This window comes from Armigeres subalbatus, chromosome 2 (assembly GCF_024139115.2).
Source record: "Armigeres subalbatus isolate Guangzhou_Male chromosome 2, GZ_Asu_2, whole genome shotgun sequence".
NCBI lineage: Eukaryota > Metazoa > Arthropoda > Insecta > Diptera > Culicidae > Armigeres > Armigeres subalbatus.
Genome location: NC_085140.1, coordinates 275,718,289 through 275,741,001, shown reverse-complemented (window position 1 = coordinate 275,741,001; position 22,713 = coordinate 275,718,289). Strand labels below are relative to the sequence as shown.

Here is a 22,713-nt window from a genome sequence, read left to right as displayed (position 1 = left end):
TTATAAAAGCATCGTCTATTTACATTTCAATTTTTTGAAATCATAGTTCGATTTAATACTTTGAACTCTTCACAAAGAGGTTGACTTGACTAAGTTTGTAAAATTTACATATGCACAATTCACATGAAAACACATTTAAAAATCAACTCTAAAACAGATCGTTTCTTAAACATGAAAACATTAAAAAAGAAAACTATCAACTAAGGCGAGTTTTTCCTGAATTTGTTTTGATTCAGTGCATTTGCTACGTATATGAAAGGGCGTAGAAATCGTTGCGATTGTTCATGTTTGTTCTCCCATTAGCACACTGGGTAAGTGAAATCACTTTTATTCGATTCGATTCGTTTCCTATGGTGTCTTCAATTTCGTTACCTCATGTTTCCTCGATATACTGGTTCTGTTTGAAATACTTCCTAGGATCTTGTAGAAACTTGTCCAGCAGTTTATCACAGTTCGAATTGCTCGGCAGCACCAATGAATCTTCCACGGTTCGGATGAAGTTGGAGTGAATGTCCGTTCGGAAAGCGTACTCCTCGATAGTTGTGTAGAGAAGGTTGAAAATGGGTTGAACATAGGAATGGAAGTATCCGCGATTGCCGTGAATGATTTTGACACCGTCCGGTGCATCGCAAACGCTCATGTACATGCAATGATCCGCTCGGTAGTTCCAATCGCACGGAAATACAAACAATCTATCCGGGTGCTGGTGAAACAGTATATTGATGATGTCCTGATCTCCCCATACCAGCTTCAGTCGGTACTCCTTGTAGATGGGCATTATGTGCTCTTCCCATTTGAACTCCCTCATTCGGGTGAGATTCATTAGCATGACACCGGAGTTTACTCCCAGATCACCATAGTACGGATGACGAGCGAACCGATTGTACCAACCGGCATTCTTGTCCTCGTGCTCCGGTGCCATGCCAGCGAACTGAGACGCATTGAAGCTGCGAAATAGTGACCACAACTCCTGCACCGGCGACAGGAAAATTGTGTCCGAATCGACATATAATACTGAATCAATGTGTGGTAGCAGAGACTGAAAATGGATAAAAGTATACAATTTAAATTTATCTGTGGTAGAAAATCTATTGTGTAGCTTCGAAGCTATTCCTAATGTAGGTAAATGAATGCAGATGAGAAATTTTATCCAAAACAACAAAATATTACCGGCAGGAAGAGCCGCTGCGCTGCACAAGGTTTAAATAGCTTCTTCCACTCGTCCTTATTAGCTTCTGGAAATGTTAGGGAATGTATTTCGTAGGTGAAAATATTTTCGTTGATTTCCTGCCAGTCGTCTAGCTTTTCGACGAAATTTTGCTTCAATTTTTCCTCAGCAACGACAACAAACTTAAGGGCCGCTTGATTGCGGTTGAACATGAGGGCAGATTTTATCATATTCAGCGCTTCGTTGTGCCGCTCGCCGCAGGCCACCACCACTATCGCAATCTCCGTTCCATTGACCAGCAAACGATTACTGCTGTCAGCGAAATATGAAACCAATTAAATGACGTTTCTTTCAGTATATCCATCCATCCTGCTTACCTTTTCCGACCCAAACTAAATCCCCTGAAGGTGGAATTGACCCCCAGACTGAGACCACTGAACAATCCATTGTTCACACGTAGGATGTAATACCAAATCAGCAGAAAGGAAGTCAGCACCAGCACCGCCAACAATCTGTGAACTCTCATGATTTCAACTGGCAAATGTTTGTGGTTCCAATCGTTGCCGCTTATTTTGAAACTAATTCAGCAAATGTGCAATGTCCTGCAACGAGAGGAAATAAAGTTAGCAAAAATTTGCTGAAACCTGAAACTTGTTCTTACCATAATTGCAGACTGGTTTCCGAATATGGCACAGACAGGAATGATGCTCTCTTAGGCGATTATTTTGATTGCTTTTTCCGTTGCTGCACGAGCAGGCGTTAACTTGTGTAACATTTACGTGATAAGAAAAGTTGATGTTTATGCAAATTTAGCTAAAAATATTACCACTTTCTAGATTTTGGTCACACAAAACTAAAAACTCGTTTTCCTCCCAATCCACCCTCGCACCGAAATCACCCAACTTATAAACACTTTACTGTCAAATCTGTCAAATCGATTGGTGTCAAAAAAAACCGTGGTGCACAGTAAAAAGTTAAGCAAAATTGGTAAAAAAAATTAGATTTCGAGCAATATATGAAATGAAAATAACATGGGTGAACTTTGACATCAAGATAGACTTTATCATGTGATAAATTAGCTCATGTTCTGATCAGGCTAGGTGTGAGACTGCCTTTAGCATATCAAATGAGTTTATTTTGTAGTTCCGTGTAGGTTTTTATGGACTTTGTTTTGGTATCAGTTTCGCTGTTGTGCGGAAAAATCAGTATTTTTTTAATGGCGTCCAAGAAACGAAAACAAATCCGTCGCGATTTCGTGTGATCGCGTGTGATTTTCTCAGAATTTGGCGTGAAAGTTTTGCTTATCCTGTGTGAATTTATTGCGACACGATTGCTTTTCGATCATGGCATCCAGCCAGCGTGCATTTGCATCCAAATTAACCAAGTAAGTACGGTTTTACAGAGTGTGAAAATTCTGTCTTCCGCGAACAGGATAAAGAAAATCGAATCGCATTTTCCATAGGGGGTGGGTCTACGCCCTAGTTTTTATTCATTTTATTTGATTCAAAATTCCAAATTATGATATTTTGAAACAACTTCGTCTAACTGCTCAACATCAATAATTGCACTGTGAGACTATATTTTCAATCAAAATATGATTTTTTTTTATATTAAACTTTTAATTGACTAACTTCCAAAGTCATCAATTTTTCTATTTATTTTTCTCCGATTTCACAATAAAAAGAAAATTATTGGATCAATGTTTTTTCATTGCAGGCACAATTCGTCCGACATTCGCAAGAATGTGGCCAACTACCAGCTGTTGTCGAAAAGTGACAGCAGCTCCGTATGTTCGTCGTCGATTTCGTTGTGCGAGCTGGTGGAACCGATCGATTATGAGGAATTCCTCACCCAGCATTCCAACATGTTGATCAGGGATCCGCTGAGAGCGATGTTGGATTTCCCTATTAACGATGTGCAGGTGAAGGTGGTTCCCAGGAAGATTCGCACGTTGGAGCATGTTGTGCCAAAGGAGGATTTGGTAGAGCTGCCGCTCCATGTGCAGCATTGTGTGGATTGCTACACCAGACCGTGGAAAGTGGTGGAGTTTGCCCAGAGGAGTTATTCAAGCTCGTGCAACAGTAGAGAACGGGTTGATAAAGGGGCTTTGAGCCCGAGTTCGTATCAGCAAGAGTTCGAAATCGATCGTGATTTTTTCGGGTGTGCATCGCTGGACGAATCGGTGACTTCGACGACGTTGTATGCAAGCGAGAGCTGTACTCCAAGCAGTCGTCAATCGATTGCGAGTTTGTCGTCGGTTTCGACTTGTACGGATACATTAACTCCGAGGGGTTCATGGGCTTCTTTTGATTTGAGAAGCTCCGTTAATGATCCACTAATTCCAGGATTGTTGGACAGAGTTGCTCCGGAAACCATCGATCAGGGCAATGAAGCCAAAAGATTGGAGGAGAGACAACAGGCACTATTTAGTCTATATCCAGAGGCCGATCCAGAAGATGTAATCGAGAAGCGTCTTCCTGCAGAGATCCCTTTGGAACATCTGGGTAATAGGATCCATGTTAAATGTTTACAACTGAAACTAGAGCTTGAAGTAGAACCAATATTTGCCTCAATGGCAATTTACGATGCCAAGGAGCGTAAGAAAATCAGCGAGAATTTCTACTTTGACATGAATTCGGAATCGTTGAGGAGGATGTTGGTTTCCCATGTTCCGTTTGCGGACATAAGTACGCAAGCAAGGGAAGCTATTTTCGATATTACAAATCCTAGTAACGAGCTTTACTTAGTAATTCGCTTAGAAAAGGTGCTTCAAGGAGACATCAAGGATTCGGTTGAACCGTACTTAAAGGAAGATAAGGACAAGTATCGCGATAAGGCCAAATCAAACGCAGCAGACTTTTGTGATCGTTTAGGAAAATATCGAATGCCTTTCGCTTGGACAGGAATATATTTGACAAATATATTCAATGGCGACAATCCCGAACACGATAAGGATCGAGAAAGTATGAGCTCGGCGTCCAGTTCTAATAGTTTGGATAGGAAGTCATCTACCAGCAGTTTTGATCAATTTCGTAAACGAGCTACAGATATGGGAACTTTGACTCGGAGAGGATCTTTAGAACGTAAAATGGAGAAACGAAGATCTTGGTCTCCGGACGACTTCGCCAATAGCGTTGAAACGTTCCGACCTATATCTATAACGGTCAATAGCTTCTTCAAACAGGAATCTGACAAAATGAAAGACGAAGAGTTGTACAAATTTTTACCGGAATTGAAACGTCCTGGAGCATTGATGAAAAAACACAAATGCATTCCGGGATCGATTAAAATAGAAATCTCCCCCATTCCTGAAGATCTCAAATGTGCTCTAACGCCAGAGCTAGCCAAAATCGACCCCTATCCAAACGATCACACGAGACCAACCAAAGAAATTCTCGAATTTCCTGCCACTCCAATTCTCAATCCCCATTACAGCTACCGCAACATCTTGTTTGTTTCACCCAAAGAGCTAAACTTCTCTACCCGTGCGGGATCCGCTCGAAACATCGCCGTTCGTGTTCAACTTATGTCCGGAGAGCGTCAATTCGATGCCTTACCCGCAATATTTGGTAAAAGCTCATGCCCGGAATACACCGCCGAGGCCTATACGGCCGTCAATTATCACAACAAGCAACCAACATTCTACGACGAAATCAAACTTGCACTTCCAGCGAATCTGAAACAGAACCACCACATCCTCTTCACACTGTTTCATGTATCATGTCAGAAGAAGCCCCAGGAGATTCAACCCACCATCGAGAGCCCCGTAGGCTACACTTGGCTTCCAGTGCTAAAGGACGGCCACCTGAACGTCGGAGAATTCAACCTCCCGGTAATGGTGGAAGAGCCCCCGGATAACTATTCCTTCATACCGCCGGACGTGCAACTGCCGGGTACTAAATGGCTCGACAATCATCGTCCAGTATTTTCCGTTACGATCGATGCGGTCACCTCGGTGCACGCGCTCGATGACTATCTGGACAAGTTCGTGTATCTGTGCGAGTGTTTGGACCTGCGGAAGGTTCCACCACGGATCGGCGAAGGCAATATGGAGCGGGAGTTCAAGAAGACGCTGCAGGAGCTGCAAAGTGCCGACCAGGAGAAGCTGGTGAAGAACTTGCAGGTCATCTTGGACAAGCTGATCGAGCTGCTGGTAACGACGTATCGGATTGGAGGAGAAGCGCTCTCGCTCGGGCAAACCATTTTTGAAACAATTTGCCAGATTTCGGATAAGATATTTGTGAGTATTTTGATTTTATCATTTTATGACATAAGAGTAATAATAGAGTTTTGTATTCACATAATTAGTAACTTTTCTACTCGCATTTGTCATTTCTCAAGTCAACACTTCCACATGTGTATAGTACACGTTCACATTAGAGCAGCGTGAGTATTTAGAATGTCTGGCGGCTGTACACATTCTTCATCAGCAACTGTACTGATCAAGTGAGGTTGTGTAAGCTATTTGCCAGTCGGTCGTCAAGCTCAGACCCGACCGCATTGCGTAGGCAACGTGTATTATACACATGTGGTAGTGTTGGCTAGAGAAATGGATTGCGAGTGATTTGACTATGCATCCAATTTGGAAATCTCGAGCTCGTTCAGTAGCCGCTAGGTTGCGAAGGCTGACGGAGGTCCTTCGTAGCTTAGTTGGTTAAAGCACCAGTCAAGCGTACTGTAGGATCATGGGTTCGAGTCCCATCGAAGGGAAAGTGGTTACCTCCAATACATTTTCCAAATCAATATCTTCCACATTCCCATATGAGTTTTCACAACATTGTAAATTAACGTTCAAGTCGGGTGGTTGCCCGGAAATAGGCAATTAACTTTGATTGAACTAAATAGATATGTTTTTCTCTTTTTTGCCTTTCTCGTATACAACAAACTTTTTATATAAGCCTCGGAGACCCATAGTGTTATATACTAATCGACTCAGCTCGGCGAACTGAACACATGTCTTTCTGTCAGTGTGTATGTATATGTGTATAAATACTAAATACCGCACGTTTTCCTTGAAGGATCACTACGTCAGACTCAACAACGCCTATAAACGGGTCAGTCGTATATGCTATTTCCGATATCAAAGTAAGATCCAAACCAATCTTAAAACGCATCCTGTTTTGGAATCATGTCAACAAACAACGCGGGGAATCTGGCCTCCCTTCCTCTATGACATTTCAGGGCGAAACTGTATCATCACTGCAGGATTCCGTCCAATTTCCTGAAAAGACACATTTCCAGTTTGCAGTATCCGTTGCTCCTCCTGTTTCGGCTTTCCTTATCCAGTGATTGTGCCACGTTTGGCCTAAAGTCGTTTGGCCTAATGTCGTTTGGCATAAGGTCGTTTGGCCTAAAGTCATTTGGCCTAATGGTCGTTTGGCCTAATGGTCGTTTGGCCTAATGGTCATTTGGCCTAATGGTCGTTTGGCATAATAGGTACACATAGGCGTAAACGGTTGAAATATATTGAAATATAAATATATAAAATTCTTTTTGTAGGTGCAATAAAGCCATGTGAATGTGATCAAAAAGCGTAATACAAACTAACGTTAAAATATTGCAAATCACTTTTATAATACAATAAAACCAGGAATTTATAAAAAGGAAGGTATAAAAAACAATGAAGCAGATATATTTTGACAATGTCGACATATGAAAACAATATAACTTGAAAGAACTGATCATGCTTCAAAGAAGGCATCAACATTTTTGGAAAATGCTTGTCATATGCAATACCAAAGCAACATGCAGTAAAACTAGAAAGAACAGCTCATGCTTTAAAGAAGGTGTCAACACACTTAGCTCATTTTACAGTATTCGGTAAATTTTACCGAAATCTCAACCGCTGAACTGTTCGGTAAATTAATTTACAGATTTTTTGTAATTTTTTCCATTGCTCAACTGTCAAAATCACCGAAAATCAGTAAAATAATTTACCGAACAGTTCAGCGGTTGAGATTTCGGTAAAATTTTACCGAAGTCGGCGATTTATTTTAAGTGTGAACCATATTGTAAAGATTGTCGTTTGGAACATTTATGTTGCCAAAATCGAATGGTTTTTGTTTTCTTATGATACTTTAACATTTCTTCACTTTTTGTGACGCTAGACACACTGTGACCTTTTTTTACATTAATATACTGATTTTTCTTATATTTATGTTGTAAAAATATGTTGATTTTTCTCAAAATTGAGCCCACAGAATTTTATTTCGAAATGAAAAGTGAAATGAAACCCAATTTTAATCATCTTTTTTAGTATAATTTTAGGAAAAATATACATTGAAGAAAGTGAGTTTCCAAAAAAAACATCAAGAACTGTACTGCCGTGAATCGCATATCTTTCCCATCTTTGCTGGGTTTCCTATTCATATGGGAAAAATATGCGATTCACGGCAGTGTACTTCAGACAATATTCGGCTAAAATTGTGAGCGGCTAAATAAGTGAACCCAAACTTTTGGCCGATGCATACTATGCACTTGAGTAAACATTTTGATTTTTAAAAATAAAACATTTTTTTCCGCCTAAAAATTATCAACGTCCCTCAAAGATGAATAAAATTGGGTTCCATCTAACTTTTCATTTCGAAATTTTGTGGGCTCAATTTAGATGAAAATCAACATATTTTACAACATAATAATAAGACAAATGAGTATCTTAATGTAATATTTTAGCACATAAAAAATTGGAAATTATTAGTTTCAAATACCTACGGTGCAAGATCTACTCAAATTCTTTGTATCGAGCTAACAATACCCGAAATCGAATGTAAGACGGCGAAAATACGACCAAAAACTTTTGCCTATATTTTTTGACGGTGAACCTAAACTTTTGGCCGGGAGTGTACATATCGTATGTGACTGACGATGATTATCGGATGATGTTGTTATACACCAATAATAGTAGAGTAGAGTGGGGCAAGAGTACGCACTTAGTTTTCAATCGATCATGTGGCCCTTATGAAGCAAGCTTCTGCATATCAAATCAGTGTCGATGATTTATATACTCTTCCTTTATGTTACCCAGTGGAAAAATATTGAAATTATTGAGATTCGTTTAGTAGAACCCTTATTGCAAGACAAGTGAAAACGCACTCTTACCCCACCGGTGGGGTAAAAGTGCGCATCGGTGGGTAAGAGTACGCATTTATCCAATCATGTGCTTTGAGTATATATTAACACAAATAAGAGTTAATAACATTTAATTGATGTTTAATGAAAATATATTAGGGAATGTTTAAAGATTACGTAGCTCTTAAAGGGAGGGGTCCAAAATGTGCACTTTCATACGAAAAACCATTGTTTTTTATATATGCAAAAAACTACAGAGATAAAAATATATATCAGGTTTCGCGTGGCGTATACAAAGGCATTTTCCTTAAAGAAAGTCCACCAATCACGTAACGTAAAATTTGACTATTTCATCACCCCTCCCCCTATCTTATACTATTTGTATGAATCCTCTAAAAATTATATGGATCGTCACACATCTCGCAACCCCTCCTAGCTATACGTTGCGTAATTTATGAATGTTTCTTTTGATTAAATGAAATTATCATTTAGATGAAATTGTGTTTTCGTACTATGTTTAGGTGTACAACAATTCCTAATACAATTTCATTATTTCGCTTCAGTGCTTTGTTCGCTAATTCCTTTCTAACACCGAATTACTTCAACTTATCCTAAAAACTTGTGATAATTTCGAATTCTGTCCCTTTTTCTTAGTTTTGGATCTTTGCGCTTTGGAAGAAGTCTTATTTCGGCTGGAGATACGGGTTTGACATCATAACTTGAAGATTCATATGCGTACTCTTGCCCCACCGGTTCCTGCGTACTTTTACCCCACAGTCCCAAAAAATATTCAAGTAATGGTTTTGACTTCTTGGAAAACCAACCGGATTGGTGTTCTATACCATAAAGTACTCTATACAATAGGTTATCGAAATGGTATAATGTTCACCTGATTGAACGTATATATGGTTATGAAATACTAGTTGCGGAAACCCAATTATTTTTAGCAAAATGACCAAAAAGTTATCTAACTCCATATCTCCCTTGTTGTTCATTCAAATCGTTTACAATTACACATGATAATAGTTGGCCAGAATACCTGTCAAACTGATGCAGTGTTGCTAATTTATCTTTTTTTATTACTTCAAAAAATCGAAAACGTACTCTTACCCCACGCGCACTCTTGCCCCACTCTACTCTAATGTTGATTTCCAAATGTAGCATTAAATAAAATATTAACATTTTCACATATTTTACTCCAAAGAATAATTTACGTTTTCCAAAATTATGCCAAACGACCATTAGGCCAAACAACCATTAGGCCAAACAACCATTAGGCCAAACGACTTTAGGCCAAATGACCATTAGGCCAAACGGCCTTATGCCAAACGTCATTAGGCCAAACGACTTTAGGCCAAATGACCTACAACCTTATCCAGTGGCATCTTTCCTTCATGTTGGAAGATTGCACAAATATTCCCTGTGCACAAGATAGGGAACAAACGTGACGTGGACAATTATCGAGAAATAACTTCGCTGAGTGCAATATCAAAACTGTTCGAACTCGTTGTGATGGATCCTCTGCTTTCCCACAGCAAGCAGTATCTGTCTGAAACTCAGCATGGATTCATAGCCGGTCGCTCCACTAGTACTAATTTATTGTGCTTTACATCTTTCATCACGAACAGCATGACGAAAAGAGCGATAAGCTAAACCACTGCATCGCTATTGCCAAATCAGGCAAGTTAGGAGTGAATGGCACTCTATTGAAATGGTTCCGATCATATCTCTCCGGCCGCCAACTAATGGTTACCATCGGCGACTGCAGATCTGATTTCTTCTTGGCTAAATCGGGAATACTCCAAGGAAGTCATTTGGGCCCGTTAGTCTTCCTATATATTTCAATGACGTGACTTTTGTACTCGAAGTTCCCCGCCTATCGTATTCTGATGACCTGAAAATGTTCTTGCAAATCCAATCTATCGACGATTGCTATTTCCTTCAACGTCAGTTAGAATCCTTTGCCAATTGGTGCAACGTCAACCGTATGATAGTCAATCCGGCAAAATGCTCGATGATCACTTTTTCTAGGATTAAAAATCCCGTTGGATTCGACTACACGCTTTTGAATACCAGCATAGAACGTCTGAGTCATGTCAAAGACTTGGGCGTAATTTTGGATTCCCAGCTGACGTACAAAATGCATATTTCATACGTTGTAGGTAAGGCTTCCAAAACCCTGGGCTTTATCTTTCGGATGGCTAAAGAATTTTCTGACATTTACTGTCTAAAGTCTTTGTATTGCTCACTGGTGCGGTCGATACTGGAGTATTGCTCCGCCGTTTGGAATCCCAATTATACGAACGGTGCCGAACGAATTGAGTCCGTGCAACGACGCTTCCTACGAATTGCTCTGCGTAGACTACCGCAGACTACTTACGCCTGCCAAGTTATGAAAGCCGCTGTCGGCTTATCGATCTGGAGCCGCAAAGAGAACGCCGTAACACCGCTCGAGCTGTACTTGTTGCAGACGTTTTGCAAGGCTGAATAGATTGTAGTGACATTTTGGAACAGATTAATAGGGGTGATCGGGGCAATATGGGCCACCTAAGGAAACCGTTCCGAAAAGCGCCGAAAAGCTCAAAAAACATCGTTTAAATGTAGTTGACTTATACCGTGCTGTGCCCCTATTCCGTTCACCTAAGACAATGCACTATGTCTAAAAGCTCTAAAAAATAGCCGTTTAGTATTTTGAAGCTGGAATTTCGTTGCATAGTGTCATTTTCTATATACAATTAAAAATAAAATATGTTGGGATGCATTCATAGACTTAGGCTCCAATAGTGAAAACAAAGTTGACCAATCATGCGGTCCTAATTCCAATCGCCTGAAATGGCATTGTTCCTAATTCCGTTCATTCGTGTTCCTAATTCCAATCACCCGAAAAACATTTGGTTTCTTGGAGATGCTAATACCAGGCATCATTTTTCTCACAAATCCATCTTTTCATTTATTATAATATTGCAAATAAAAAGCTTAAAATGTAATTTCCTTCCAAATTTTAAATACAAACAATGAAAGATATTTTCTTATATAGGCAAGTTGACTTTTTTTCGTTTGTTTCACTTACCATTCGAGATATATTCAACATGAACATTGATGCTAGCTGCCCAGTTGCGTTAGGTACCACAGAAAAGGACAGATACAATACCTTATCGGAGTTTTACACCTTATCCTCAAGGTAATTTTTACTTGAGCCTGGATACTAGGCCTTTAATTATGACCTGAAACAATGTCTCTGTTTGTTTGGAATTGTTCGTACCACTGTTTCGTTCAAATTGAATATTATTTAATGTTTCGGTTCTTTAAAGTACCGGATAACCCTTTTTCTACGAAGTATTCACGGATTTCGGTAAAACATAATCTTATTTGCAGCTCAACTTAACTGAAAAAACTGTATTTTCCCGGCACGAGTTGAAAAAGGTCCCATAACCTTTTCGCGTAGAGTCGTTAACGGAATTCCTTTCGGTCTGCCTGCTTGCGGGATAAAGTTTTAAATGTTCACCATTCATATGGCTTCATGTACGATGTATTTTTTCTTGCCATTGATTATATTCTCAAACACGCAATTTTCTGAATCCATCCTCCAAACCCGATGAACGGAATAAGGAACGAATAGATTTAGATGTACCCTTATTCCGGTCAAGATATTTTTCACTTTTCAGCATTATCTACAGACAACAATTTGGTAATACGCTATAATGTTACCTGTTTTGTCTTGTTATGCTGCTGTGTTTGAAATCCAGGGCAAATTTTCACTTAAAATGCTTAAATATTATGACAGACGTTCTTAGCAAGTGGGTTAATGAAAACAGTCAAAATGGCGCTCGTAGTGACGACCAACAAATTTTGTTTAAATTTTCACTATTAATCGCTATAAATGACGCTGTTTTTCATTTCTTTTCATGCATACATAACCATAGAAAAGTACAAGGATATTTTTCTGTTGTTTTAAGACAAAAACTCTTTATTATTTATCATTTTGTCTTGCGTGAACGGAATTAGGTGGATTGGTCTGCGATCGAACATGATTTGCGGAAAAACTACACATTACACGCGGCAAAACGTTTACCAAAACAATCCTCGCTACCTCCCGACCCCATATATCCAACATCCCAATGGTTGTTATTTGACTAAGCACAAAATGAAAAATGAAAAATCGTGGAAATTGAGCACGTAAAAGAATAACATATCGATAATGAGCATTTTTATTTTCTTTATTCTTTGCTTACGAAAATCCGATCGGTTCGCAACAACAATCGTCTTACAGATTTAGAAATATTCTACGAAGTCTTCGGGTTGATTATATTTAGGGGGAGATCCTCCAGTGCCGGACACATAAGCCATTTAACAAAAAAACTTTAACTATCCGGATTATGTTTCCATTTATACCATACTAGCAGAACGTACCCTGCATTGCTCCAGAGTCTATTATATAGAGTTGCGCAAAGAGGATCTTCTTACTCTTATTCTAAATGATGCTCTTGTTATTATGTTGAAAACTTTCATTTTTGTTCAACCCTTCAAGTGACTTCACGGGAGTGATCACTTCTAAAGCTTTTTAATTCGATAACCAAAGTCACCTACAGAGTGCAAACACATGAGTTTCTTGTTGCAACTTTATTGGGGGGTGTATTGAAGTTTTTTGAAGCTGTTTCTAAAACAAATCTAATACATTTCAATTCATGAGTTTTAATTCACCATAATAATCATCAGGCGATAACAATACTTCCGCCTTACCAACAAGCATTTGTTTACTTTGCTCGATAGGTAGACGGTTTGACAGTTCAATAGGTAGATTTGGCTTCACTCTTTGCGTAACTCTATATATAATAGACTCTGCATTGCTCGAGTCTTTACGTTTAACGTACGAAATGTCATTTTCTGCGTTGATTGCGACGCCGCACTCTAGATCATTTTTTGAGCGATCGCATTAGGTTTTCTCCAAACTCGCCCTAATATTGTATTTTGACAATTTTCCCAAATTTCCTTTAAAATTTACTAACCTTTTGCATATAGAAACACAGCTGATCCCAATACGAATCGATTAGTGAGGAAATCTTGCAAATCGGTCATCCTCTTCGTGAGTTATATTGCTTCAAAGAAAGAATAGATAGAAGAAAGAAACACAAAATATGACTATTGACCATTGATGATTCATACAAACTATATTTGATCATTTGAAAACGTTTTTCAACGATGAATTTTGGTGAAAATTATTACGATTCAGGAAAATGTCTCCTAGTACCGGACACTATTGCATCATGTTCAAATGTGACTAAGTTCTGTTACATGAGTAAAGACATCATTCAGAATAGTAAATTATTCGCGTGCTTCAAGTTGTAAATATTAAAAAAAAATTAGTGGAGCTTATTTGACTCTTCAGCTAAATTTTTTACATCCTAATCAAAATTCCCACCTTTTTCAATGTCCTCTACACTTTTTGTTTCTGCTAATTTCTGTGGCTTTCTCAGCAAGAAGAAACAATTGAATTGAAGTAATTGTAACAAAACAGGTGTGAAGAATTTTTATTCAACTTCACATTTTGTACAAAGTGTACAAAGTTTATCACATGAAGATCTGATATTCCTTGCCGTTAGAAGCCTTTTTAATATCTTCCTTTTGTACTTAATAAGATGAAGGAGGGACCTCTTCAGGTAGTGTCCGGTATTGGGAGGTGTCCGGCGTTGGGAGATCTCCCCCTAAATAGTTGATGATCCGCCTCACGAAACGATCTCTCACATAGGGGGCGATTTGTATAATAATTTTCATACAAACTTCAAACTGCTCGTACTCAGTTATATTTTAGCCAATTCAGTTGAAAATTTAGGAGGTTCACCGAAACAGCTAATGTTATCGTTCAAGCATAAGGGAGCGCAAAAGTCAAATTTTCAATCACTCTAGGCTCTAACCAAAATAATTATCTTATGATATGTTTTACGTAGTTCACATCGGGCGGTCGTATCTTGTATATAACCCTTCTGATTTTTTATTCATTCTGTTTATTTAAGGCTCACTCGCCGCATCCAGCTTTACCGAGCCGATAACACTTAATACTACTTAGTACTAAACCCTTTTCCATTTTTATTTCCCAATTTTTTTTTCACTTTCTCAACTATTTCAATTTGATCCGCATTGAGGAAAAACTCTAGACCAACATTTGAAAAGGGCGTAACAGCCAAAATTTATTCCTTCTGATTCTCCGTCTACATATAAAGCTATGTATGGGGACAAAGAATCAGAAGGAATAAATTTTGGCTGTTACGCCCTTTTCAAATGTTGGTCTAGAACTGATCCGTACACGTTTTTTTCGCTTCCATCGTTCTATTTCGCTTTGATCGCCGGCGTTTGTGCGTTACCTCATTGTACTCGGACGATGAATAGGATACGTCGGTCCACTCGTCATCGTTTTGTGGTCGTTCTTCTGTTGCGGTTTCATTAGGGACGATCCATTAATTACATAGCGCGAAAATTGAACATTTTTAACCCCCCTCCTCCCTATGTCACACTTTTTGTATGAATCATCTGAAAATTTTGTATGGATCGTCACACTTTGCTCAACCCCCCCTCCCCCCTCTAGGCGTGACGTAATTTGTGGACGCTCCCTTAGTAGCTGGATGCGATGATAACTTTTCATTACTATTTATCGGTGGGAAGTCGGCCTGATTGAACAACTCGTCATTTGAGGATAGTGGTGTGGCCACTTTTGCAATTTTGCCATTCGCTTCTGCACATGTTTTATTAGAGTGCGCTGCTTGATTGCACCGGCGACATATTTTCGGCTGATTATTGTAAGTTACCATGGTATTATATTGTCCAATGGATATGAACGATGGTATGTGTTGAAATAAATTTATTCGCACTACCAGTACACCGTTTGAAATCCCCGGAAAATAATGCTTCCATGTTTCGTTACGGATAGAAATCACTTCTCCATACTTGAGCATATACTCATTTACGGCACTGTGGCTCACCGTCGGGGGTAGATCGTGAACCCTAACGACTACCGCCTTGCTATCCACGTAAACCGGAATCTTATATTGCTTTTACTTGCACACAATAATGCAATTGCAATGCAATTGTGCTCTGATTGATAGCGCAAAGCGACTTCTTTATCTATCAGCCCTATCAGAACACAATTGCGGGTGTTATGCAACTGAATGCTTTTAACATCCGCATAATTGATCTTTATTTGATCCTCCAAGAAATGCTTGACTTTCCCAACGTCGGGACGAATTGGAAGCACACTAAAATCAATCACAAGTGTATTTTCCCAGGCACTTTCCATTGTGTTAAATGGTTGCGAATTGTGTTTAATGAAAGCGAGAGACAACAAGAACGCGTCCGCCGTTTGCGATGGAAAAATATGAACTGATTGAAAGCTTTTCTAAAATATAATTGTGCGGTGCACAATGTGGGGGAACGGAGGGCGACAAATACTCAATATCTTCTTCTTCTTCGGGGGTGGGCAATCAATTTGCATCTCTGGCTAACACTCACAGGCCAAGGAAAACAGGTTGTCCGTGTGCAAGTCAGTTCAGTGTCCACAACAGATTACCGGAAGGGTCTGAGAGTGGATCGGACTGATGGAACAAACACTGAATTCCTTTGTCAGTGCTCCAGGAACAATTGACGCCGTGCAAATAGCCTGTCCGTGTGCAGTCGAACCGGTGTCCAAAACTGACTACCACTGGAGGGATCAGGTAATGGATCGGAACGAGGGGACAGCACTATTTGACTAGATGAGCTCGGATGAGCAACCAACGATGGACTGTATCGGCAGATTGGAGCAGCAGCAGCGATCGGTGACTTCACACCGGCAGTGAGGAATGGTAATGGTTCTCTTTCGGTGGCAGGAAAACGACACGGAAACGTTTAACTCTTTCTATTCTTCGTCGTTTGAAATTTACAAAAAATAACGAATCGCTCTTCGCGAAGTGCTTCTTTTTTATACACATATTTTCTGTGATGCAACGGATTATTTGCGTGACTTGGCTCCTCCCATATTCGAAGGAACAACAAACAAAAATAACAAAAAGGAATATTGTGCTTGGTTGGGAGGAGGCTACTGTGATCGTTCAGCAATAACCGTTATCATGTTATAATGATTGAGGGATTGGGGAAGGAAGGAAGGGATTACATTTTGATTCACAGACAAATGGACTTAATACTATGAATAACATATCGATGGGAAAGGATAATAAAATTAAGAATAACAAAAAATAATCATTCGTTTGTAAACGAACAATAATAATAATAACATTTCCCATATAATATATATCAAAAACACCTAGGTGCAAATTAACATTTTTTTTTTAATTCATTCATTTCTTTCAGTTCCTACAACCGGAAGATCGTTACGGTCGGCAAAACATCCTCAGCACATACATTCAGTTCCAGTGCAAAATTCCCCATCCGTTGGATCCCAAGTGTAAGTTACCTAACGCACGTCAGGGCGCAGCTGGCTCGTCGGAGGAAATGACCCGTTCGTCTAGCAATCCGGATTTACATCACAGCTGCTCCACGTATTCGGAAATGACCAGCTCTATGAGCGGTAAGCTGGTCGATCGCACCTCCAGTATGCGTGGAGAAATGTCTCCTTCGGCCAGTGGTCCCAAGGACGGGTTGATTCGATTGTTACATGAAGAAATTGCTAAAAATTGGGTAGTGGCCAGCGGAGCGGCAGCCGAACTGTCTATGACCAATTCGTGGATGTTGTTTGAACTAACCATTAAGAGCATGATCGAACATCTAGAGTTGACCAACTCGCTGAATTCTCCTCGGAAAAGCCGTTTCCCGCATCAATTCACGGATGACATCTCTACGTTGGTGCACTTGGTGACAACGAAGGTGGTTGGTTACAATAGCAGTGACCAAAAGTTGGCGCAATCCATCAATTCCAGTTTGGCGTTTTTCATTTTCGATCTGTTGAGCATCATGGACCGAGGATTTGTTTTCGGATTGATCCGGACATACTACAAGGTGATTATGACCAAGAGCTCACCAACACCTGACATGGTGCACTATAAGCTGGATTTCTTGAGAATAATTTGCAGCCACGAACATTTTGTTGCGTTGAATTTACCTTTCGGAACTCCTTATACAGCGCTCTCGGCTCCTTGCAGTCCTACGCCTAGCGTCACTTCTAATAATAGTCAGAACTCGTATGTGAGTGCAATGGCCGGTATAGACAAAGCACTCTATGCCGAACTTAGTGTAGAGTTCCGCCAGCAACACTTTCTTGTTGGTTTAGTCCTCCAGGAGTTGGCAACAGTTTTGGATATTTCAAATCCTCCTCTTCATGGCAAAGCTATTCGTTGTTTACGGAATTTACTTACGTCTCACGATTTGGATCTTCGATACAATGACGTAGAAGCTCGAGCTCGGGTGGCTGCTCTCTATATCCCTCTTTTGGGGATTGTAAAAGACGCCATTCCTCAGTTGCATACCCCAATTGCCGAATCTCATGATCGCCTAAATACCATCGGTTTGCTAGAAGATTATCAAGGACCTTCGACGTCGATAGCTGCCTCCACAATTAGTCCAGAGGTCGCATATGCTATTTCTGGAATTCGCAACTACAGTTACGTACCGGAGACTCCCAAAAATAAAACTCCTCTTAGCAGTGAAAACACCCGTCATCTGTTGTCCTGCTTCCTTTGGGTGGTCAAAAACCTCGAACAAAGTACGTTGTTCAAATATACTCTGGGACTGAGCCCACACCGCGTTCATCAAATGCTTCAGGTGTTGAACATCTGCATTCCAAATTTCGAATATCGAGGAAGAAAGAAACCAACATCCAAACGTAACACATCAAGCTTTCGGAAGACACCGGATATGAAGGAGAAACTGGAGGAGTGCATTCGAGGAACGGGGTCTGCTCGTAACGATCTTATCAACAGGCGGAAGGATCGTTACTCGACGGAGAAGTTCCGCTGGAAAAAAGACCAAATTCGCACGCAGTTTTACGATAGCAACATCAAGAATGAAGCGGAGATGGAGATCACTTACTACATTGAGGGATCATTGGCCACTGAGGTTTGCCTCACTATTCTGGACACGTTGGAAATGATTGTTCAAGTGGCGTCCACATCGGAATTGCATCATAATTTGCTTGGCACCGTGCTGAAAGTGCTCCTACATGCTTTGTCACGCAATCAGAGTACTCTGGCATTGCAGAATCTGTTCGCTTCGCAGCGTTCGCTAATTTTCAAATATCACAATTTGTTATTCGACGAAGAAACGGACAGCTGTGCGGATCTTTGTCTGCTGCTGTTGAAACATTGCGGCTCTCAGTTGCCCAGCGTACGTTCGCAAGCGGCTGCTTCCCTGTATTTGCTTATGAGACAAAACTTTGAGATTGGGAATGTATGTATGCTCCTTCTGAAAACTAGCATCTTTTACTAATTTATGTCTTACTTTCTAGAATTTCGCTCGCGTCAAGATGCAAGTCACCATGTCGCTCAGCTCTCTGGTTGGCACCAGTTCTTCCTTCAGTGAACAATCCCTGCGCCGGGCATTAAAGACCATCCTTGTGTATGCCGAATCCGATACCGATTTGCAGGATACGTCCTTCCCGGAACAAGTTCAGGATCTGCTTTTCAATCTCCACATGATACTGTCGGACACGGTCAAAATGAAGGAATACCAGGAAGATCCGGAGATGTTGCTCGATTTGATGAATCGTATTGCCAAGGGGTACCAAAACTCGCCCGATCTTCGACTGACTTGGCTGGAAAATATGGCCAAAAAGCACATGGAGCGTGCCAATCACACCGAGTCTGCTATGTGTTATGTGCATAGTGCCGCTCTAGTGGCTGAATATTTGAGTATGTTGGAATCGCAAACTCATCTTCCGGTGGGGGCTGTTTCCTTCAAACATATCTCTCCGAATGCACTAATGGAATCAGCAGTTTCCGACGACGTTTTGAGTCCGGGCGAAGATGGAATATGCTTGGGGAACCGGTTTACCGAAAGCGGATTGAAGGCTTTGCTTGAAGAGGCGTCCAATTCGTTCCAGATCGCAGGGATGTACGAGGCGATGAACGACGTCTATAAGGTGTTGATTCCAATATGCGAAGCTAATCGCGACTTCCGTAAATTAGGGCAGATTCACGGTAAGCTACAGGAAGCATTCAATCGCATCGCCCAGCTGCATGGAAAACGCGTATTTGGAACCTACTTCCGGGTTGGTTTCTACGGAGCGAAATTTGGAGATTTGGATCAGCAAGAATTTATCTACAAAGAGCCAACGTTAACCAAATTGCCGGAGATATTCAGTCGTTTGCAGAATTTCTATGCTGATCGTTTTGGACCGGATGTAGTGCAGATTATCAAAGATTCAAACACAGTCGACACGAGAACGCTGGATCCAGAGAAAGCTTTTATTCAGATCACCTATGTTGAACCGTACTTTGAGACTTACGAATTGCGATACAGAGACACGTACTTTGAAAGGAACTTTAATATTAGTAAGTGTTTCTTACTATCATCGTCCATTTATTTATTTATTTGTTTTACTATTTTGATTAAAAGCAAATGGTTTATGAGAGTGCCTGTTCATACTTTAAAAATTGATCTTTTTCAGAACGCTTTATCTTTGCGACACCGTTCACAAAATCCGGAAAAGCTCACGGTGAGCTACACGAACAATGTAAGCGCAAAACCATTTTGACCACCGCCAATCACTTCCCGTATGTGAAGACCCGCATCCAGGTGGTTGGCCGCGAGCAAATCGTTCTGGAACCGATCGAGGTTGCTATTGAGGATATTCAGAAAAAGACTGCCGAGTTGGCCGCTGCCACGAATCAGGAACCGGCGGATCCGAAGATCCTGCAAATGGTTCTGCAGGGTTGCATCGGGACCACCGTAAACCAAGGCCCAATGGAAATGGCTCTGGTGTTCTTGTCGGGCATCGCCGATAGCACAACCATTCCCACAAAGCATCAGAATAAGCTTCGGCTATGCTTCAAAGATTTCTCCAAAAAGTATGGTCACTGTTTAGATCAGCATCACATTACAATCATTACTTATTTGTTTTACCTTCGCAGATGTTCAGACGCATTGAAAAAGAATCGTAATTTGATTCTTTCCGATCAAAAGGATTATCAAAAGGAACTGGAACGCAATTATGCTCGCTTCACCGAACGCCTTGCACCGTTAATAACGATCAGCCCATCACAAGCACAAGGGGTGGTCGCTGCCAATAATGGACTGCACAATAGTAAGCTAACACCATTGAGATGGTAAGTACTATGACATAAAATAGCGGAGTATTAAACTCGCCGCTCCGTTTTAAAAATATTTCCATTGAATGGTTAGCCAAAAAACGGAATCCTATTATGTTCCCAATATGATTTTATTGTCTATTTTAAAGAGATCCTCATTTTACTCCCATTCCTATTATCATAGATGTATCAAGTCTAGTTTTATGTTAATGCAATATATGAAGCCAAAAATTATATCACTTATTTTGCTTTTACCAGTGCATAGGTTATTTAGATTTATGGTAAAGTATTATGAAACCGTTTTTTAAGTATATAACTATTCTTTTGAAACCCATAATATAATATTCAAGAACAGCAAATCATTAATGGAATTATCAAAATCATACATATTACATACAAACATTTTACGTACTCGAATCTATTATAATCAATTGTCACATTTAGTAAATTGATTTGTATTCATTTTCGATGACAGCCATTTTTTCAGGGTTGAATATCTTGACGGATCAGATGTTTTGCCTGCGGGTGGTCCCCGATTAATTGCGGGAGTACAACTTGCTGACTCAACATCTGTTCAGTGGTTTCAAAGCAACGTACGATTCAGTGAAAAAATAGGCTGTGACAGATAATGTTTGAACATGGCTTTCCGGTGAAACTCATTAGAATACATGCAACGCTTGATGGCTCGAAATCAAGCATTCGGATTGCGAACAACGTATCAGCCTCGTTTATGACGGTAGATGGATTGAAGCATATTGATGCATTTTCGAATTGATTGTTCAACATTGCACTCAAGGTGGTGATTAGGAGATCTGGCGCTCAGCGGTTCTATCATAGACATAGGACATAGGTCCCATTAAAATCGATCGCAGGTCAGTAGTGATGGCTTTTTTTCACTGAGAGGATAGGCTGAACCATTAACTCTACCATGACAATGTACATGGTTGCGGGTAGAGATAGAGGTAGACCTAGTGGGGTTGGTGCTGAAGTAGTGCTAGATGGGGATGTGTTTAAAGTTGTTGAATTATTTGTTTACCTTGAAACGTTTGTGACATGTGACAATGACGTTTCCCGTAAAGTGAAACAGCATATGGCTGCTGCTTGCAAGAGAGTTTTAGGGACAGTACTAGGCGGGATTCATGGACGAACACTTTACCACAGACCAGTTATTCGCCGTACGCCAGATATTGCAGAAATGCCGTGAATACAACATGCCCACACATCATCTACTCATCAACTTCAAAGCCGCTTATGATACAATCGATCGGGACCACCTATGGCAGCTGATGCACGAACACGTATTTCCGGATAAACACATATAAGTCCCTTCGAAACGCACAGAGGGTTACGGCAAGGTGATGGTCTTTTGTGTCTACTATTCATCATCACTTTGGAGGGAGTAAGGGAAGATCCATAAAGTACGTCACGCAAAAAATGGCGATTTTCAACCCCCCCCCCCTTCGTCACACTTTTTGTATTAAACCTCTATTTTTTGTATGGATTGTCACGCTACTCGGAAATCCCCCTCCCCCTAATGGCGTGACGTACTTTGTGGATGGCCCCTAATACGAAGGGCAGGGATTGACACGAGTGGTACGATTGTCACGAAGTCCGTTCTGCTATTTGGTTTCGCCGACAACATTGATATTATGATACCAGCAGAGAAATTCGAAGACGCATCATGGCAGAAAATCGTACGTACTTTGGACTCTAAAACGCTCCGATCGAGTAGAGTTCGCTGACTATCTACAAAACGTTCACCGGTAGTCCTCCACAGACACGAGACCTGGAAAATGCTTGTGGAGGATTAATGCGCACTTAGAGTTTTCGAGAGGAAAGTGCTGCGTACCATCTATGGCGAGGTGCAGATGGAAGACGGTACATCCAGGAGGCGAATGAACCACGAGCTGCAACATCTGTTGGGGAATCCATCCATCGTTCAAACCGTGAAAATCAATAATTCGGTGAAAATGGTTCTCGACAACGATTCGACGATCCTACGGCCTAAATATCACTTGACGTTCTTCCGGCATATGAACAACGTATCCATCCCACCGTAGTCTGCCGCGTTGTATAAAGCTTAACAATATCCACCTTTATACACCTGGTACAACTCGTGATTCATGCGACGCCGCCAGATACCGTTCTCCTGTTTACCGCCGAGTATTGTCCGCAGCACATTACGCTCAAACACTCCGAAAGCTCTCCGATCAGCCTTCTTTAACGTCCACGTCCACCGGAGGAATCAGA

The 22,713-nt window shown here is 40.6% G+C and overlaps 2 protein-coding genes across 3 annotated transcripts; one reads left to right on the top strand and one right to left on the bottom strand.

Moving 5' to 3' along the window:
- LOC134216387 (glucoside xylosyltransferase 1) lies at nt 1-2,083 on the bottom strand. Of its 2 annotated transcripts, XM_062695284.1 has the most exons (5): nt 1,995-2,058; nt 1,830-1,931; nt 1,546-1,770; nt 1,171-1,480; nt 1-1,039 (listed from the first exon to the last, which is right to left on the bottom strand). In XM_062695284.1, the coding sequence occupies exons 3-5, from the start codon at nt 1,692-1,694 to the stop codon at nt 374-376; spliced, it is 1,125 nt and encodes a 374-aa protein (XP_062551268.1). In that variant the 5' UTR covers nt 1,695-1,770; nt 1,830-1,931; nt 1,995-2,058; the 3' UTR covers nt 1-373. The 2 variants fall into 2 exon arrangements, with proteins under 2 accessions (XP_062551268.1, XP_062551269.1); XM_062695285.1 differs by having other exon boundaries at nt 1,171-1,477; nt 1,830-2,083.
- Nucleotides 2,084-2,359: 276 nt separating this feature from the next.
- On the top strand, nt 2,360-20,911 carry LOC134212277 (dedicator of cytokinesis protein 7). The gene is made up of 6 exons (XM_062689980.1): nt 2,360-2,552; nt 2,885-5,408; nt 16,574-18,604; nt 18,663-19,707; nt 19,824-20,223; nt 20,287-20,911. The coding sequence occupies exons 1-6, from the start codon at nt 2,512-2,514 to the stop codon at nt 20,483-20,485; spliced, it is 6,240 nt and encodes a 2,079-aa protein (XP_062545964.1). The 5' UTR covers nt 2,360-2,511; the 3' UTR covers nt 20,486-20,911.
- Nucleotides 20,912-22,713: the final 1,802 nt, after the last annotated feature.

Coding starts and splice junctions, on each gene's coding strand:
- LOC134216387 (XM_062695284.1), bottom strand. CDS start 1,694: ATGAGAGTTCACAGATTGTTGGCGGTGCTGGTGCTGACTTCCTTTCTG. Junction 1,481..1,545: donor TTTAGTTTGGGTCGGAAAAG/GTAAGCAGGATG, acceptor TTTCGCTGACAG/CAGTAATCGTTTGCTGGTCA. Junction 1,040..1,170: donor CGCAGCGGCTCTTCCTGCCG/GTAATATTTTGT, acceptor ATCCATTTTCAG/TCTCTGCTACCACACATTGA.
- LOC134212277 (XM_062689980.1), top strand. CDS start 2,512: ATGGCATCCAGCCAGCGTGCATTTGCATCCAAATTAACCAA. Junction 2,553..2,884: donor TTTGCATCCAAATTAACCAA/GTAAGTACGGTT, acceptor TTTTCATTGCAG/GCACAATTCGTCCGACATTC. Junction 18,605..18,662: donor AAAACTTTGAGATTGGGAAT/GTATGTATGCTC, acceptor CTTACTTTCTAG/AATTTCGCTCGCGTCAAGAT.